The 20,224-nt window shown below is 42.9% G+C and overlaps 1 protein-coding gene across 11 annotated transcripts in view; it reads right to left on the bottom strand.

The window, feature by feature from the left end:
- The window catches only part of LOC135213531 (uncharacterized), an 80,508-nt gene extending 61,511 nt beyond the window's left edge, over positions 1-18,997 (bottom strand). For 9 of the 11 annotated variants that reach the window (XM_064247454.1, XM_064247458.1, XM_064247459.1 and 6 more), the window contains exon 1: positions 18,414-18,551. In XM_064247454.1, the coding sequence (XP_064103524.1) occupies positions 18,414-18,448 (35 nt within the window). In that variant the 5' untranslated portion in view covers positions 18,449-18,551. Of the gene's footprint in view, positions 1-17,868; positions 18,317-18,413; positions 18,552-18,889 lie in introns of those variants that run through there. The other 2 variants (XM_064247453.1, XM_064247452.1) reach the window with 2 other exon arrangements.
- Between the last annotated feature and the right edge of the window lie 1,227 nt (positions 18,998-20,224).

Here is a 20,224-nt window from a genome sequence, read left to right as displayed (position 1 = left end):
TACAAGAAAATGCAATATTTCTTCTATTATCGTAAATTTTTATAATTAATGTCAAAGAAATTGGGAGTAATGGCATCTGTAGACATTCCCCGAGTCGAGAAGGAGACTTCAGGCTCAGGTACCAAGTCCAGTCATGAATTAGTGCGATCACAGACATCAAGTAGTCTACACGTTCGATTTCACCTCTTGACATTCGCTTACCTTTCCGTATGTTTATGTATGTTTCGGCAAGAATTTCATCATGCCAATGAGGAAAAGACAAGGAAAACATCTCACTAACATACAGACGAAGAAAAATTGCTCTAGTATTATTACAGAATATCATAATATTCTCGTAGTTAGTGAAGAGAGAGGGTAGGGTTGCTTAGTAACGCCCCCTTCTTGCCTGACAGTACACGTCACACTCTGCCCAAGGCTACGATCTTTGAGCAAAGAGATCTTCATTTATTATAAATAACAAAGTTTTGGTTTTTTGGTTTTTTAATACCCAAAATGGAATATGAAATTCATAATAATGATTTATTAAATTGTCTTTGTAAAAAAGAGTACACCTTCGAGTTTCACCTCTGACATTCTCTTGCATTTATGTTTATTTATCTTTGTTTCGGGCAAGAATTTCATCATGCCAAAGAGGAAAATACAAGGAAAACATCTCGCTAACATACAGAAGAAGAAAATTCGCTGTAATAAGCCGAGTTAGTGAAGGGGAGAGAGAGAATTGCGTAGGTAGGAGTGCCCCATCTTGCCTTAAGCAGTGCCCCAGGCTGCGATATATGAGCAAAGGGATCATCATTTATGATTAAATTATGATAAATAAAATAGTTTTGGTATTATTAATACAAAAAAGAAATATACATTCATAATAATCATTATTTATTAACATTGTCTTCATAGAAATACAAAGGAAAACTTTGAACGCCGTATCTCAAAACTATACTTATTGACCTTCAAAATCTATCTTCTCACTTAGTTTTAAAGCTATAACATTGGAATTTCGTATATAACTCAGAAAGACATTATAGAAACAATCAAATAGAGCCCTTTTTTTCAATTTTTGTTTCCTCTTTTTTTATAAATTTTGTCTCCTGATTTATAGGGTTTATTTTTTTACCATATTGAAAAATTCATATCTAGCAAAAAAATGACTTTTAGAAAAAAAACTCTCCATTCGATTGGAGGTCTACATCAGGTCTATATATGCTAGTAATCCCAGGTCTTCATATTAAATATCAAGGGAGGAGATAGAATTTGAAAAATGGTTATTTTCGGGATAAATCGCCCTGGCGTCACAAAAACCGAAGGTCAGAGGCGAAAATCATATGCGGTTTGGAGATGTCCCAAGTCACCTTATTAAGTGGTATGAATATCAAAGTCCTGTCCTTAAAAAATGGCATTAGCCGGCCGGCCCCCTTAAGGAGGCCAGCCGGCTAATGCCATTTTTTAAGGACAGGACTTTGATATTCATACCACTTAATAAAGTGACTTGGGACATCTCCAAACCGCATATGATTTTCACCTCTGACCTTCGGTTTTGTGATGCCAGGGCGATTTTATCCCAAAAATAACCATTTTTCAAATTCTATCTCCTCCATTGATATGCTAGATATGAATTTTTCAATATGGTAAAAAAAATAAACCCTATAAATCAGGAGAAAAAAATTTATAAAAAAAAAAGACGAAACAAAAATTGGAAAAAAGGGCTCTATTTGATTGTTCTATAATGTCTTTCAGAGTTATATACCAAATTCCAATGTTATAGCTTTAAAACTAAGTGAGAAATAGATTTTGAAGGTCAATAAGTATAGTTTTGAGATACGGGTGTTCAAACTTTTCCTTCGTATTTCTATAAAGACAATGTTAATAAATAATGATTATGAATGTATATTTCTTTTTTGTGTATTAATAAACCAAAACTATTTTATTTATCTATTTAATCATAAATGATGATCCCTTTGCTCATATATCGTAGCCTGGGGCACTGCTTAAGGCAAGATGGGGCACTCCTTCCTACACAACTCTCTCTCCCCCCTTCACTAACTCGGCTTATTACAGCGTATTTTCTTCTTCGTATGTTAGCGAGATGTTTTCCTTGTATTTTCCTCTTTGGCATGATGAAATTCTTGCCGAAACAAAGATAAACAAACATAAATGCAAGAGAATGTCAGAGGTGAAACTCGAAGGTGTACTCTCTTTTTACAAAGACAATTTAATAAATCATGATTATTATGAATTTCATATTCCATTTTGGGTATTAAAAAACCAAAACTTTGTTATCTATCATAAATGAAGATCTCTTTGCTCAAAGATCGTAGCCTTGGGCAGAGTGTGACGTGTACTGTCAGGCAAGACAGGGGCGTTACTAAGCAACCCTTCCTACGCAACCCTCCCCTCTCTCTTCACTAACTACGCGTATATTATGATATTCTGTAATAATACTTGAGCAATTTTTCTTCGTCTGTATGTTAGCGAGATGTTTTCCTTGTCTTTTCCTCATTGACATGATGAAATTCTTGCCAAAACATACATAAACATACGTAAAAGCAAGCGAATGTCAAGAGGTGAAATCGAACGTGTAGACTACTTAAAGTTTGTGCTCGCACTGATGGTTGGACTTGGTAGCTGACTGAAATGAAGTCTCCCTTCTCGACTCGGGGAATGTCTACAGTTGCCATTTCTCCCAATTTCTTTGACAATAATTATCAAAATTTACGATAACAGAAGAAATATTGCATTTTCTTGTAAGGATCAATGTTTTAGGCTCATTGAGTTACGTTAACTAATTACCCTGTAACTACGAAAGTAAGAGGAATTTTGACGAAATATTTTGTATACGTATTCTCAATTGCCATATGAAGCTCCATGAATTTTTTCATGACTTTGCATTTTTCGCCCTATACCCCCATATATAAGGTTCCGGCCGGCCCCCTTAAGGTAAGAAGCAGAGTGCAATGCTCAAGAGGTATTCCCTTGAGGGTCAAGATCCATAATATGTACAAATACAATGTTGGGTTAGCATGAATTTTTGTAATTCACTTTATAAAGTAGTATGCCTTTCTGAATGTTCACATTTTAACACAATATTCAATTGGTGAAAGAGAAAGAAACAAACCTTAATGTAATCCTTTCAAAATACTTTAGATTCATTAACAAAATGAGCTACAGGAAACTGCAATACGAACTAAAATATTTGGTTGTTTGTATGGTGCTTTTACGTTCAATGGAACCATTCAGCAACGGGACCAAAGGCTTTACGTGACTTCCGAACCACGTCGAGAGTGAACTTCTATCACCAGAAATACACATCCCTCACTCCTCAATGGAATGGCCGAGAATCGAACCCGCGGCCACCGAGGTGGGACGCTATTACTCTGTGAGTTATGGCGCCAATATCCGGTTAAAGGCACTGATAACCAGTTAATAGTGCATCTGTTCGGTATGTTATGGCGCCATAGCTATTATTGGCACCATAACCGGATCGCCATCAACCGAGTCCCACCGATAACCAGGGACTGCCTGTAAATGTAATGTTCATTGATATTACTCAAGATTTTAGTTGTAATCAGCACACTAAAAATATTTTGTTGCCTGTACTACTATGAAATTCAGGGCCTCTGCGACACGGTTTTTTGGACTTTGCTCCTTATCAAAGCATCGGATGTAGCTGAAAGTTGACATATGTATATTTTACAACCACACACAAGTTTTGTCAGCATTACCAATAACCTAAACCCAATAATTTTAATTTTTTATAGAGTAAAAATTATCTAGCCAACGCCATGGCCAATGATTACGAGCCAAGTGTCAAAAAACATTCATTACATAAGCAAGGTAAACAAACACCTTTTGACGAAATGTTGCCCCGCCCATCCACCAGACAGAAACTCATTCACCTTGTTCCATCGGCTCTGAAACCCAGACTTTATGAATGGCGGAACAATACATAGATGTGGGTAGGGTATCTGTGCTAGCACTTCTTACAACTACTCGAGAATTCGAGAAATTAGTTTTTATAGCCAGAAGTTAAATTTTCTAATCCAACAATGCCCATGATAGCCTTCAGTGTTATCCTGAATTATAATGAGGCCAAAGTGGGTGGAGCCTCATGAAGTCATCATTCTGACGATAATATTGGTGAAGGTTTAAAGCCAAAATACGGTACCGGCTTTTTTTTTTTTTTTTTTTTCATTAAATAGGTAGATAGCCAATAAATAAAAATTGCTTGACATTGGATATAGCAGTTATCAAATCAAGCTTGTCTGCTATGTTTTTGAAAATTACCAACTATTCCCTACATCTTGTCAATCTGATTGTGACCTATAAAGTAGACTGAAATTTCTTAGGAAACTTATTTTGGGAGTTAGACTAATAATCGAAGTGTTTTTGTATTTATTAACATATTTTGTTGGTTTGTTTATTATGACAATTATCAGTGGAGAGGTTTCAGAGTTCATAAAGGTGTACTGCTTGGCTTGTATTTAAATTTGTATGTTATTGTTGCCAGAGGTATAGCCTTCGTTACGTATAGCAAATCATCCATCGAGAAAGAGGGAAGAAATGCTGTCATAAGTTATGTATCGAGTGCGTTCGAAACCTTTTCTCTGAGTAAGTTGGCCCGTCTTCAAAAAAAAGTCACTTTTACATTATAAGTACCAAATTTATTCAACCTACGTAATGCAGAATAGTCAAAATTCACGTGTAGATATAATGTGTATTCTGAATAAGCATTATATTTATGAAATGCATAGATAAAAAGTTATTGCAAAAAAACAGTTACAGAGGCCCTGAATCTCATAGTAGTGGAAGAATGAAGACATGGAATTTCCGGGGTCATGTGGTTGAACTGAAATGCATTCTTACCTATAGGGTAAACAATCACGGACGATCCACCATCATCATGCTGGCCGGGTCTTATTCACTCGATATTTAATTGGTGAAACAAGAATACAATTACAACTCTAAGCATACCATTCAAAAGATTGAAGTTTCGTCAACATAATGTGATATATGAAAGCCCCGTAGAACTAAAATAAGCATGTGATGCTCTTCATAAAATATGTTTTCAAGGCAGTTTTGAAATCCAATATGGCGGCTATCGTGTGGCTGGAGGGTCTGGTCATGGATGGACATCATCTTTCCCAGCCTTCCCAGCACTTATTTGAACAATGTTAGCGTATATATGTAACTTTTATTGATCTTACTCAAGATTGCAGTTGTGATCAGCACAATAAAACATTTTGTTGCCTATATTACTGAAAGTATGAAACTTGTTATTCCAGGGGTCATGGTTTGAACTGAATTCATTTTTACCTTGTAATCGGTGGCTTTATCCTTACTGCCATCACAACTGAAACTCCACAGAGCTTATTTGATTGTTATTATACACATTTTGGTCTTAATTCACTCCACATTGCACTTGAACCACGTTGCTGTTCCTGGTTCCTAAACGCTCACTCCACAAACACAGTTACGAGCAGCAGACGACAACACTGCAAAGTTTTATTCCCTTAATTGTTTACTTTACTCATTATTTAGTTCAACTTTACTTTGTTATTTCAAAATGTTTATTTAGTTCATGTCTATTACCCCTTTTTTGCAACCAAATTACCCCGAAAAATTACAGATATTTCTGAAGTAGATACAATCAAATGTTTCTAACCTTGTCGTACATCTGGCTGTCGAAAACCCTAGCGGAACAGACTACGGATAAGTGGATTATAATTTTTTTTTGCTAGCACTTTTCACTGATTTAAGTCTATAATAGTACTTTGATTTTTTTAAATAACTGTATGCCAGAAATAAATGTAACCTTTCATGTTTGCATGCTAAGAATGGCAAAATCATCATTGCCACGTTAGTGGAGCTTCACACATACATCGGTGCATTATTATAAACTGTTTCCACAAATTCTAGTTGTCATAGTAATGCAATAATGATAAAATTGCTTTAATATTCATGAATACTATACACTTTCAATACATAGGCTAATTTCACCAATTTCCACGTTTTGTGTAAGTCTTATACCCAGTTTGGAGGGGGTGAACACATACCAATTGGCAACAGAGAGAGAGAGAGAGAGAGAGAGAGAGAGAGAGAGAGAGGACAGGGGTGGCAGTGGAGGGGTGGGGGGAAGGGTAGGTGGAGCTTTTTACGCGTGTTCGTGTCCATTACTGGATAATGGAGTTTTTGTCTCTTGGTACAAGGACAAGTGTCGTTATTCTTTACAATTAGTGATTCACGATACCCTTATAAATTACGGCACCGGGTGTAATGCAATATAGCAAAATCTCGTTCTGATATGAGCGTTCGTTACAGAAATATTGCCAATAAACGTGCTTGCACTGTCTCTGAAACCCATAGTAGGTATGCTGCTTAGTTGTAAATAAAGTATTTTTAACAAGCTAGCTATTGTATAAATTTGTATTTTTCTCAATCAAAGCATATGACCCTCAATGCTAACTTTCCTCTCTTAACGACTTTCTGGTCAATGCAAATTTGGCCCCATTAATTTCTTATGGTGTGAAAACAGACAGAGGCCCAGGGACCGAAAGTGATTGCGTCACACTACGGCGGTAATCCAGCAGTAAAACATCTTCATATATCCAAAAAGTAAATAATAAAGATATATATGCGCATTACGATCATAATAATTACATGAATAGCTGATAACAATCTGCATGAATAACTGGTAAACTGTTCTGCAAAACATTTGAGTATAGCAATTCATTTACAATAGGTAAGAAAGTCAAGATGTCGTGACGTCATAATACAGGACTTAAAAGAACGTTCTAATTCCGAAAAATAATTACTTAAATTTCAGTCAGAATAGAGTTACTTTTTCAATAACGAATATTTTCAAATTAATCATCATAAATATGTAAAATATTGATGTTCTACTATTTATTTAAATAATTATCTAGTGCACGCTTCATCGTCGTCTTCTAACAAAAACAGTAGTTTCCTTAAAAACTTTGTGGTTAGGGACCGTGTTCCGATTGTTGTGATGAAAGTGCCCCAGCATCTATGGGTGCAAGTGGTGTGCGGATTTATCACAGGAAATGGGAAGTTTGTTAACACAAGCGGCTCCACAAGCATCTAGATGTCGTCAATCTTCTAAGATATTTAAGCGTAAGTAAAAATTTCTAAAGCGTTTTGGTGAGATTGGCACTGCGTTGGACACCCTTTTCACTACCCTCAGTTTAATGCTTCAAATTTGGCCTTAATTTCTAACTTTGGAGAAAATACTTACTTCGAAAGGAGAGTAGAGGTCTTTAGCTCCGTCTCTCACCAACAACAAGTCGCGACTGATGCCCATCTCCGGTGTCAGGACATGTTATAAGTACTTTTTCGGGGGGTGGTATGCCATCATCGTCGGCGAGTTGATCCAGGCCATGCAGTTGTTTACCCTAGCCATTCTTTCGTAACTTAGGAGAAAACACTTAGGGGGAAACACCAGCGACTACCAACCCTTATCACAGTGGACAGGTCTTATTCACTCGATATTTAAATGGTGAAACAAGAATACAATTACAACTCTAAGCATACCATTCAAAAGATTGAAGTTTCGTCAACATAATGTTATATATGAAAGCCCCATACGAACTAAAATGACAATTTGTCGAAAATTGCATTTTTCCTAACTATACAAACCTGAGGTCCTTTAACAATAGGAAGGTAACTAGCGGCAGCTGGGACGGTCGTAAGCTTCGAACAAGGGGAGAACGGTAGTTAACTGCTTGTCCGATCGTGCGCGCGCCCGCGCGCCCGAGAGGTGAAGAATCACTTTTGCTTTAGGCCCATGCAAAAAGTTGCAGAGTGAGGGGTGGCATGAGGTGGGACTATATGTAAAGGACCTCAGGTTTGTATAGTTAGGAAAAATGCAATTTTCGACAAATTGTCATTTGTTCCGATACGTAATACAAACCCTCGGTCCTTTAACAATAGGAAGACTCACTTCTTGGTGGGAGGAATCTGAGTCTTTTTGGTGAACAGACTGGTGTTCGTCCAACCCTGGAGTGCCTCCCTGGTCGTAAGAGCAAGGGAGGGATCCAAACCTCTGTCCGATTGATCGGGGTGTGCACCGCAGGATCAATGGTCAGACCTCTGGGCCAAGTACTAAGAGAGAGGCAAGCGTATCTCTTCGTACCAGCAGCAAGAACTTGTTCCTGTTTGCAAGAGACAATCATAAAATGATGGGTTGTCTCAAGTTGGCATCCACTTCCTCCCCCTTGTTGGAGGAAGTGGTGGATATTTACTCCTATCCCTACTGAAAGGGATAGGATGGTGCTCTATTGAGTAGCTCACCTGCATCTCGTCCTTACCCAGCAGGGTGACGACCGTGTCCCTCTACCCAGAGGTAGAGGGAAGAAAAAGATGGGAAGAGGAGCCAGTCTCACACTCATTCCTCATCCATTCTTACGGTCACACCAGGACTCGATGCTGTTCAGCCTGCGAGGGTCTGGGTTAACTACACAACGTGTTGAGCAACCACCACGGTTCCCAAGGCCCAAGGAAAAAGATCCAAGGAACTGTGGGCAATATCCTGAAGGTAGAAGGAGGTGCATGCGGTCCGGTTGGACCAGGCGCCTGCCTTCATTACCTGCGCCACGGAGAAGTTCTTGCGGAACGCGAGAGAATGATGAAGAGGCGTCCACACTCATCCTGGGTGTCGAGTTTCTTCAGACAGCTCCGTCGCGCCTTCACAGGACAAAGCAGCATAGCCTTCGTATCGGAGGCGGTGAAGTCCATTAGGGAGGGTATTGTGAAGGACTCGAACCAATCGTCAGTTACCGAAGGGTTCTGAGTCTTCGCTACGAAGATCGGTACTCTGTTGAAATCGACGCGTCACAAATCCCCATCCCTTTTGTGCTTGACTTCTCAAGAGAAGTCATGCAGTTACCTAAGACGAAAAGAAGGGAATAGTCGTATGACCTATCCCTCTTCTCGACTTTGGTTATGTACAGTACTCATACTGACAAGCTATTAAGACGAAGTAATGATTGCTCTGGAACAACCGAACTAAGTCCACAGCATAGTTCGTAACTGACTCGGGAGCTCTGACAGCTGCCGACTGACTGGTTCGGAATCAGTAGAGGCAAGTTGTCCAAGCATCCGGGTAAGTCACATGACCTTCGCCCTTTAAAGAGTTATGCTGAGAGACCAAACAAATAAAATATTTGTTAGTCACCGATGCCGGACGGCGCGGCGATGATTCTCTTAATGCATAAGCTCAAAAGGCGAAAGTCAATTGCCTTCAAAAAAAAGACCGAGGTCCCTGATGGCAAGAAAATCTCATAGACGTTGAATCTCAGCTTAAGGAGAAACAACACTATGTGACGTTGAAGACGAAGGTAGGCAATGAATGCAACCTACGTCTTCCAGCTGAATCGAGAGAAGGAATCTCAAGATTCTAAACCTGTGCTTACAAATGACTGAAAACGCTAACCGCCATTTCATTGCTGTCCATTGTGCAATGAAAGCGGGGCGTTCTTCAGTAATGAAACACAGGGGAGAGCCGCCTGAAGAACTGCTTCTCATGGGCTGAACGTTTGGAAGTAGAGCTGGCAGGTGTGGGAGTAGGCGATGTCTTTCAATACATCTGCTACAAGATGTATTGAGGACAAACTCAGATTCCGCAAAAATCATTCGCATTATCGAGATACGATGCAGCAAGAGACTATTACAGAATTCTGTTACCGTGCGGTAAACAGAAAGATGAGAGTCGAATAGATATCTCTGTTTAAAATTCTCGCAATACCGAAGACGATGAATACTAGCGTCACGGCAGTAGATGGTCATTCATGTATGCGAGAATCCCCGTTAATCAGAGACTTAAGTCCGTGATTGTTGGGCAGAGATACGGTTGGTATTCAATCAAAGCAGGTGAGAAAGACATAACCAACCGTCCATCTCAAAGCGGCAGCTGGTACTGAAATGCCTCGGGCAATTCAATACGCAGTAGCTGTCGCCGACTCGTCATCCTGAGTTGCCAAGTAATCCTTTCCACGAAGGAATGCGTTCGGCTAGAACCACCGAGCATAAAAAGATATGCTCGAGCAATTATATTTATGCGAAACAAATTTCGGTAAATATAAAAGCTTAAATGGTGTTGTTGTGACAACACCATAAGTATATAAAATTGAAACTGGAAACTCCTGGGAGTTGCAGGCAACCCCGAGTTGCAGTTCAATTAGAATACTTTTCGTCTAAGTCGCAATCCGTAGAATAACCAGGATATGCGCCTACCCCTCGGACCATTCAACTGCTTAGCAGAATCATGTCGCGAGGTTAATATACGTAGTATATTTGTAGGATTCTGAACAACGATCTCCATCCTAAATTCTTTCCTTCAAGAAAACAAAATAAGGATTGGAGATCGACCACCTTCGGTCTCTATCAAAGAGAGTGAAGAAGTCTTCCTCGAAGGAAAGCTTCAATGGTGAACAGAATACTAAGACGATAGTTCAAGCCAAACTGGATATTCCCGTCCGTTCTTCTCTATTCCAGGTTGGTCGCCTATTGTGAGATAGTCTTCTTTCAGCAGCAGTCTTCTTCCTAATGCTAGAAATTCCAGGAATTCGAGCATAGGCGAGGTTCCCGATTATCGTGTAACATATCGGGGATTCTCGTCTCGCTCACTTTGGACCGTGGTCTCGCCTAAGTGTTTGGAGATCGTAAGAAACTCTAACACTCTGAATGCGCTAGAAATTCCGTAGAATCTAAGCAGTCTGCGAACCCCCACCGAATTCGTCAAACGATATCGGCTGGTGGTCCTCTCGATTCCCGTAGAAATCGAGAATGGGGCAGGATCCCTCCTCAACGACCGGGTCTTACGTCAGGTAGGACCCGAAGGTCCCCCCGGTAGCGCAGTCCCCAGCGTGGAATCCTACAGAGAAATCTCTGTAGGATCCCTCCCCTTTCCCTCGTAGCCGTAAGGAGAGAGGGAATGGGGGAGGAATTGGATACTCGCTCGCCTTCCCAGTGGAACTAGCAGTTGGAGAAGAGTAGGAGCAGCCATCGCCTTGCGGCGATGGCCTCTCAGAGTCTGGAAAACGTATCGTCAGGAGAAACGTTTTCCCGAGGAGGGTTACGAACTCTCACTGTAGGTAAGGGTCTGCCGCCACTGTGAACGTCGTCTGGGTGGGGCTGATCGACACCTGACAGGAGAGAGCCGATACCGTCCTCCAACTCATTCCAGTCCTCGTCGAGGTCGAAACCTCTCAGGAGGACCGAAGGAGTATTTAAATACGGTGTCCGAAGACACGTAGAAACGCCGCTGTCGCAGTAGAGGAGGTGGAAGTAGCTTGATCGACCGGCCAGAACTGAGAGAGCCTTCTTGTCCGGAGACGAGAGACTCTGGTTCAAGACAGAATCGGCAAGCTCCAATCGCGGCAAACCCACCGTCGGTTTGGGTTCCCTCTCGGGCCCCAAAACGACTCGAGCAGAGACATGGGCTCTGCTGGTGGGAGCGGCGATCCTTCCCCCAGGTCGTTGTGCTGACGAATCAGTGCAATAACCTGGGCAAAGTTACTCTGAATCTCGGAAGTTACAGCGTCTTGAGGAGTAGGACCATCCACTCCCTCCAACAAGAGCAGCTCCCAAGACCCTCCTCCTTCAGAAGAAGGACCAGCAACAGATCCCTGACGGTTGCCTCCAATCACTTGCGCGTACGTCCTGGCTGGTCCTAAGACCATACCTGGCACGTGCGGCGTCGTGACGGGATCGTGAGCGGCGCATCTCTCACGATCACTCCTATATACCTCGCTCTTCCTGGCGTATGCCGAGGAAGTTGAAGGTATCGGAGAGACAGAACTGACGCTACCCCCCCCTCCCCCCCCTGACGGTCGCCTCCAATCACTTGCGCGTACGTCCTGGTTGGTCCTAAGACCATACGTGGCACGTGCGGCGTCGTGACGGGATCGTGAGCGGCGCACCTCTCACGATCACTCCTAGCTACCTCGCTCTTCCCGGTGTAGCCCGAGGAAGTTGAAGGTAGTGGAGAGACAGACCTGACGCTCCCCCCCCCGCTCGCTGGCAGGACCAGCGTACGTGGGGGGCTGCAGCCGATCACCAACCCGCGGTGGGGATCGATCTGCAGGCCTGGCCGTGCCGCTCACCTGTGGCGAGCGGCTCGACTGAGCACGTCGACCCCGGTCCCGTGCGTCAGACGAGCTGCTGCTGGTCATCGTATCCGCCGGTCCCTGTGGGAGCGGCGGTCAGGTGACCTGCAGAGCTCACTTTCGCGGTGAGACCGGTGAGCGTCCTCACGGCACGTCAAACCGCTGGTACCAGCCGAGGCTGGTACCGTTGGTCGAGGGGACCTGGGGGACCTCTTCCCAGCCTCAACCCGTGGCCGGTCAGAGACCGTCACGTCCACCCGAGGTACCGGCTGGTCGCTACGGAGAGCGGCCGCTGGCCTGGCGAGAGTCACCTGAGCGGCTCTCGACAGTCTTCTGCTCCGTGCCTCGGTCATGACGCTGAGCGAACTCAGGTGTCTTAACTTTGGCTGCACGGTCACCCGAAGGAGACCGTACACTCGGAACTTCTCGCGGACGAGAAACCGAGCGGGTACCTGGCTTAGCAGCAGAGCTGCCAAGACCAGGCGAGGGTGTACCAGCGGTAGCCAGCACACCCTTGGTCCCCGTCTTCTTCTTCTTCTCAGAAGGGGAGACGGGCCCCGTTCCCGAAGGAACAGGAGGACCAGCAGAAGAACCCCCCCGTCACACCGGAGTGTGACGAGCCCTTCGAAGTTCCCGAAGGAGTCTTCTTAGGGGGAAAACCCCGGTTACCAGCTGGTCGCTGCGAGAGCGGCCGCTGGCCTGGCGAGAGTCACCTGAGCGGTTCTCGCCAGCCTTCTGCTCCGTGCCGTGGTCTTGGCGCCGAGCGAACTCTGGCGCCGAAACTTGGCTGCACGGTCTCCCGAGGGAGAGCGTACACTCGGGATCTCCCGCGAACGAGAGACCGAGCCGGAACCTGGCGTAGCGGCATCGCCGCTAGCACCAGGCGAGGAAGTACCAGAGCTAACCGATACTCCTCTGGTCCCCGTCTATCTCTTCCTTACGGAAGGGAAGACGGGCCCCGCTCCCGAAGGAGCAGGAGGACCAGCAGAAGGACCCCTCGTCCCACCGAGGTGGGACGGGCCCTTATTAGTTCCCGAAGGAGACTTCTTAGGGGGGTGGGGGAGAGGCAGCCTTCTTCTTCTTCGGCTTATGGGCCTTAGAAGTCGAAGGGGAAGAGGCAGCAGCAGACGAAGACGAAGATGACACCTTCCTCTTCTTCGTCAGCTCACGCAGGACAGTCGTCAGGTCCTCCATCCAGGCCGGAGTCGGGCCTATTGCCGAAGCAACACGGCCCGACTGCACCTGTCCGGAAGGACCTGGGACTGGGGAAGACACGCCATGGGCAGGACCAGCATGGACAGGCGCAGGAACCAGGAGCGACAGGAACAGCAACCAGCTCAGGAGCGGCAGGAACAGCGGCAGCGGTAAACACAGAAGGGACAGCCAAGCCAGTAGCGGGAACCACATCAGCGACAGGTACGGCAGGCCCAGCCATCGCCTCGTAGAATCATCGGCAGCCAGCGGTGGTACTGGCGGCCAGTCTAGGGGCGAGCTGCTGGAAACAGCGGAAGTCTGGGGCGGAAGTCTGGGGCGGAAGAAAACACAGGCGGCGGCGCATACCCCTCCTCGGTACGGCGGCGACCGGCCCTAGAAGCGGCAGACGGCGTCACCGACACAGCCTGGGGAGTGTAGACCAGCGGGGGGAAGCAGCATAAGCGGCCGTGAAGGTTGTAGTGGAGACCACTCCAAGGTCACCGCCCCAGACCTTGCTAGACGCTGCAGCAGATCGTGGATGCTAGGCACGCCCTGCAGCCGCAGTGGCCCATACCTGTCCAAGGTCGTCTCCCACGGATGTAGCACCTGCGGTAGCACAGACAGATTAGTAAGAGGGGTTCCCTCACGCACGGGGGGGGAGACATGCCCCACCCCGAACGCAAGGAAGACCCCAAATACAAAATACAACGAAGAAGCTGAGCGGGGGGCAGGAAGGAAGACGAAGAATCGGATACCAAGGGAGTCGCGGGAGAGCTTTCCGACGACTTCCTGGCAGACCTTCGCTTCCCCTACCCCCGCACAGCAATGAAAAGTAATATGAAAATGAAACAGAATACTGCCCTTGCGATTCACTTCATAGAACTTAAAGGGGAAAAGATCAATTCCCGGGTAAGAACGGAAACTTGATCCAAATAATATGATGCTATCATAAAATATATATGAAAATGAAACAGAATACTGCACTTGCGATTTCACTTTCACAGAAAATAATCGTAAGGATCAATTCCCGGGTAAGAGCGAAATTGATCCAAATTACATTATGCAAATAAATAAATGAAAATGAAAAGAATACTGCATTGCGAATCCACTTTCATTGCATTTTATCATACAAAATTAAAAGGCTCGTGCCGAGCGCAATCACGCTCTCGGTAACGAACGCACAGGGCAAAAATATAATGAAAAAAGTACTTACATTTTTCAATTACACACTTTCGCCCAAATACATGACTCGGCGCGAGCGTCGGCACCGAGACATAATTCAAGGGTTCAATTCATGAAAAGAGAGGAAATCGCCGCATCTACGGCGATAGCTCCATGTTGGTTCATAATTAAGTAATGAAAATGAAAACAGTGTACTTACAGTTTCATTTTCAAGTCAAACAAACCATTAGTAGAAAACACAATATAAACAAAGCATACGACGATGAAGCGGGCAGAGAGCGATGACGAACACGTCCTTCACACCCGCGGCCGAAAGCAAAAGTGGTTCTTCACCTCTCGGGCGCGCGGGCGCGCGCACGATCGGACAAGCAGTTAACTACCGTTCTCCCCTTGTTCGAAGCTTACGACCGTCCCAGCTGCCGCTAGTTACCTTCCTATTGTTAAAGGACCGAGGGTTTGTATTACGTATCGGAACAAATAAGCATGTGACGCTCTTCGTAAAATATGTTTTCAAGGCAGTTTTGAAATCCAATATGGCGGCTACCGTGTGGATCTACAGGTTCTGATCAGTGACGACAACCATCTTTCCCAGCACTCATTTGAACAATGTTAGTGTATATATGTAACGTTTAATGATCTTACTCAAGATTGCAGTTGTAATCAGCACAATAAAACAACATTTTGTTGCCTATATTACTGAAAGTATGAAACTTTTTATTCCCGGGCTCATGGTTTGAACTTAATTCATTTTTACCTTGTAATCGGTGGTTTTTATCCTTACTGCCATCACAACTGAAACTCCACAGTGCTTATTTGATTGTTATTATACACTTTTTGGTCTCAATTCACTCCACATTGCACTTTAAACAAGTTGCTGTTCCTGGTTCTTAAGCACGCGCGCCACAAACACAGTTACGAGCAGCAGACGACGAAACTGCAAAGTTTTATTCTCTAAATTGTTTACTTTACTCGTTATTTAGTTCAACTTTACTTTGTTATTTCAAAATTTTAATTTAATTCATGTATATTATCCCTTTTTTGCAACCAAATTACCCCGAAAAATTACAGATATTTCTAAAGTAGATACAATCCAATGTTTCTAACATTTTCGTACATCTGGCTGCCGAAAACCATAGAGGAACGACTGGGGATAAGTGGATTATATATTTTTTTTTGCTTTTTTGTTTTTGCTAGCACTTTTCATTGATTTCAGTCTATATTAGTATTTTGAATTTCTTTAATAACCGTATGCCAGAAATAAATGTAACCTTTAATGTTTGCATGCTAAGAATGGCAAAATCATCGTTGCCACATTAGTGGAGGCTTCACACATATGCCGATTCATTATTATAAACATGAATTCTAGTTGTCATAGTAATGCAATAATGATAAAATTGCTTTAATATTTATCTATATATACTTCCAATACATAGCCTAATTTCACCAATTTCAACGTTTTGTGTGTAGTCTTATACCCAGTTTGGAGGGTCAACACATACCGAATGGCAACAGAGAGAGAGAGAGAGAGAGAGAGAGAGAGAGAGAGAGAGAGAGAGAGAGAGAGAGAGAGAGAGAGAGAGAGAGGAAGCGAAGGAACGAAGAAGGAAAGGGGTGGCGGTGGAGGGGGGGAGGGTAGGTGGAGCATTTAACTCGTGTTGGTATCCATTTCTGCATAATGGAGTTTTTGTCTCTTGGTACAAGGACAAGTGTCGTTATTCTTTACGATAAGTGATTCACGATCCCCTCATAAACTACGGCACTGGGTGTAATGCACTATGGCAAAATCTCGTTCTGATACGAGTGTTCATTACAGAAATAGGTAGTATTGCCCAAAAAGGTGCTTGCACTGTCGCTGAAACCCATAGTAGGTATGCTGCTTCATTGTCAATCAAGTTTTTTGTAATAAAGTATTTTTTACAAGCCAGCTATTGAATAAATTTGTATTTTTCTCAATCAAAACATATGCCCCTCAATGCTAACTTTCCTCTTTTAACGACTTTCTGGTCATTGCAAATTTGGCCCCATAATTTCTTATGGTGCGAAAACAGAGGCCCAAGGACCGAAAACGATTGCCTCACACTACAGCGATAATCCGGCAGTAAAACGTCTTCATATATCCAAAAAGTAAATAATAGATATATATGCGCATTACGATTATAACAATTACATGAATAGCTGATAATCTGCATGAATAACTGGTAAACTGTTCTGCAAGAAAGTTGAGTAAAGCAATTACTTACAATAGGTACGAAAGTCAAGATGTCGTGACTTCATAATACAGGACTTAAACGAACGTTCTAATTCCAATAAATAATTACTTAAATTTGAGTCAGAATCGAGTTACTTTTTCAATTTTCAATAACGAATATTTTCAAATTAATCATCATAAATATGTAGTATATTTAATGTTTTAATATATTAATGTTTTACTATTTATTTTAAAAAAATTAATCCAAGTTGCACGCTTCGTCGTCGTCTTCTACCAAAACAGTTGTTTACTAACAAACAAGCCGGTTAGGGACCGTGTTCCGATTGTTGTGATGAAAGTGCCCCAGCGTCTGTGGGTGCAAGTGGTGTGCGGATTTATCACAGGAAATGGGAAGTTTTTTGAAACAAGCGACTCCGTAAACATCGAGATGGCGTCAATCTCCTAAATATTTAGAGTTGTAAGTAAAAATGTTGAACGCGTTTTGGCGAGATTTGGACTGCCTTGTATCACCATTTCACTACCCTCTGTTTAAATCTCAAAATTTGGCCTTAATTTCTAACTTTGGAGAAAATACTTACTTCGAAAGGAGAGTAGAGGTCTTTACCTCCGTTTCTCACCAACAAGAAGTCGCGATGATGCCCATCTCCGATGTCAGGACGCGTTTTAATGTACTTTTTTGGGGGTTGTACACGTTGATCGTACATGGTACACCCCTGTGCCATGCGGTTTTTTACCCTATAATGATGGGTGCTTAGAGGTCTCAGTGCGTTTAGTGGGGGCACAGCTCTGATTGATGCTGTTGGTTGCACATTCAAGTGCTTGTTCTGGAAGTGGTCTGCACTGCAGTGGAATGATGAAGTGTTGTGCGGCCTGATCACTTACCCTAAGCCGCAGGTAACGAACGCTATCGGCCGACGGTAACACCATGCGGCACATGGGTTCAGTTAAGAACCAATGGGGTAAAATTACATTATTGAGCCCTAGGAAATGGGCATGTACAGAAATTCAAAAAATTTAGGCCTAGTAAGACGAGCAAAAAGGCATAGTACCTAGGCCAAGGCTTTTGTCTAGGGTAGACATGGGTAAATCGGTTAGTTAGAACCTCGGTAAAGACCAAAGGAACAGTCAAAAATCAACATATCAGGAATAAAAGCTGCGACCATTTACCTCATGTCAAAACTTCTCGGCGACGCCGAAGCTTCACGTGAGCTAGACCTAAGCTTGGCCTAGGCTACGTCGGCCACTCTCGGTGAGTCACACTTCGATACCGAAGCTCACCGTCACATTCAACGGAATCGCTTATAATTTCGACAAAAACGGCCGCGAATGAAGTCGCAAGTCGCCGATCGACCTAGCGAGCACTGTTCAGCCGTTTAATTTCGATACGAGAAGCCAATCTATCCTACGCAATGTCAGCCATGCAGCTGCAACAGCCATTGATTGAAATGCCATAAAGCATACGCACAAGAGCTCACTGTTATCAGCAGGCTCGTCCTGCCATAAGCCGAAAATTTATTTGCCGAATCTTGCCCCAATCGTCAATCTAATCACAATCGTTTTGTGGAGTAGTGGGGGGGAGGGAGCAGGACTTGTTGACAAAACTTGTGCCCGAAGAACAGCAGCAGCACCACCACACGACAACACCTAACTTTCCTTTGCTCGTAACGTGACTACAAAGTAATTCTACATACTAATTAGTAAAGAATACGTACTTCCTGGGTTTGCCGGTGTAAAGTCGGTAATCCATTCATCCATGAACTTTGAAACGCAAAAATTCTACAAAGGGATAGATCAGCTTGTTGTTCTGCCTAACATTTCCACAATCAGCACTACTAGCGACATTGTTAGGCAGGGATAAGGCGTATAAAATCTTCAAAACCCGCGAAATAATGTCGGTAACCACGATAATATTTATTTTGAATGCATAAATAAATTCAAATTATTTATTTATTAATAAAATAATATTAATATTTTATAAACATCGACAAATAATATTTCAAAAGTAGCTTTATACGAACAACGCCTTTAGGGAGGGAAACCATCCGCGGCAATTTTTATCGCTCGCCATTTTCCAATATTCCTTTGTTTCTGGATATAAGTGACACGCTTTAAATATATTAATAAACCGAAATAAATGTAATATGTATATACATTTTAACACGATACTTCAAATTCCACATTCACTTACTGGGTAAAGCAAGCTTTTAAAGCTGTGCCTGCTCAGATATAGAGATTTCGTACCCGGGGCGTACAACGTGCAATGTGGTCCATCAGATTTAGACTATGAATTCGCGTTTAGTATAACAACTGTGGAGATAGATTCAAAGTGTTCACGTATAAATGAGTGTTTTACTGCAACATGGCAACTCTGTCATTACGTACCCAATGTTCTCGAGATGGACGTGTCCTTCAGATTGTGACGTCACAAAAAAAGTGATCCGCGAGATCATTCAAGGTAATGTAAGTTACAAAGTACGGTATTAGATGATGGCGCGCATTGCCACTTATCTTTAAGGTTCTCTATGGGATAAGGTCATTTTCCTGCTTGATTCCCCTCCTTGACGCTGGGGCTACAACGCGAATTGTAGGATTATCCTGACAATAAAACGTTAAGCATTTCCTGCTGCCATGTGTAGCCGCTGTTTCCGATCTCTGTACGGCAGCATATCTTCAAGCCATTTCTCATTCCCTAACATCCCTGTGTACATTAAGTTTAACATGGAAAGGTGGATGTGAATGAAGTTGCCGGAAAATCTCCGCCCTTGTTAAGTACAGTCCCTCCGTCATTAAAAATTCAGATTAAAAATTGCTGTATTCTTCCCCATCTTAGGCACGCGGCAACCTACTCATTATTTTAAGACATTCTTTAGCAACCAGCGCTGCAAGCCGCTATACGAGAATGAAAACTGTTTCCTAGATGTATACAAAAATTGAAACATTATTAGAGAGCATTTTGCAAACAAGTAGTTGTTGCGTTTTACGGCACCGATCCCATAAGTGGAAATGACGTTTTATTTTTGAAACTGCCAAAACTACACGCGGTTTTACTATAGAAATGGGGCCATATGAATTCATACACTGTAGTATTCATGCCATTGTAGTGTAGTGATTCATACACTGCGTTCGAATTTTCTCTAAGTGTATATATTGATTTCAACCAACAGGAAATGGTTGCATACCGCACGAGATACTGATAATTATTATTTTTTTTTAAATATGTAACTCGTCGAGAAGCGAATGTACTAATTAAAAGACATTTGCCTTTTTTATAAATGCGTTCCTTAGTATGTGGTTTCATATCAGTCATATTATATTATATTAAGCTAATGCCGACGGAATGGTCATCTCTCTCTCTCTCTCTCTCTCTCTCTCTCTCTCTCTCTCTCTCTCTCTCTCTCTCTAAACCAGTAACGATAAAATTCGTTTCTTCAAAGATGGAGAGTAAATGAAATGAAATTAAAATACGGATGCAAAAAAGGTACATAAATGTAATCGTTAAGTAGGACTAATGAGATGTTTCTTT

Source organism: Macrobrachium nipponense, chromosome 43 (assembly GCF_015104395.2).
Source record: "Macrobrachium nipponense isolate FS-2020 chromosome 43, ASM1510439v2, whole genome shotgun sequence".
Taxonomy (NCBI): Eukaryota; Metazoa; Arthropoda; class Malacostraca; order Decapoda; family Palaemonidae; genus Macrobrachium; species Macrobrachium nipponense.
This window is presented reverse-complemented; position numbering and strand designations above follow the sequence as displayed.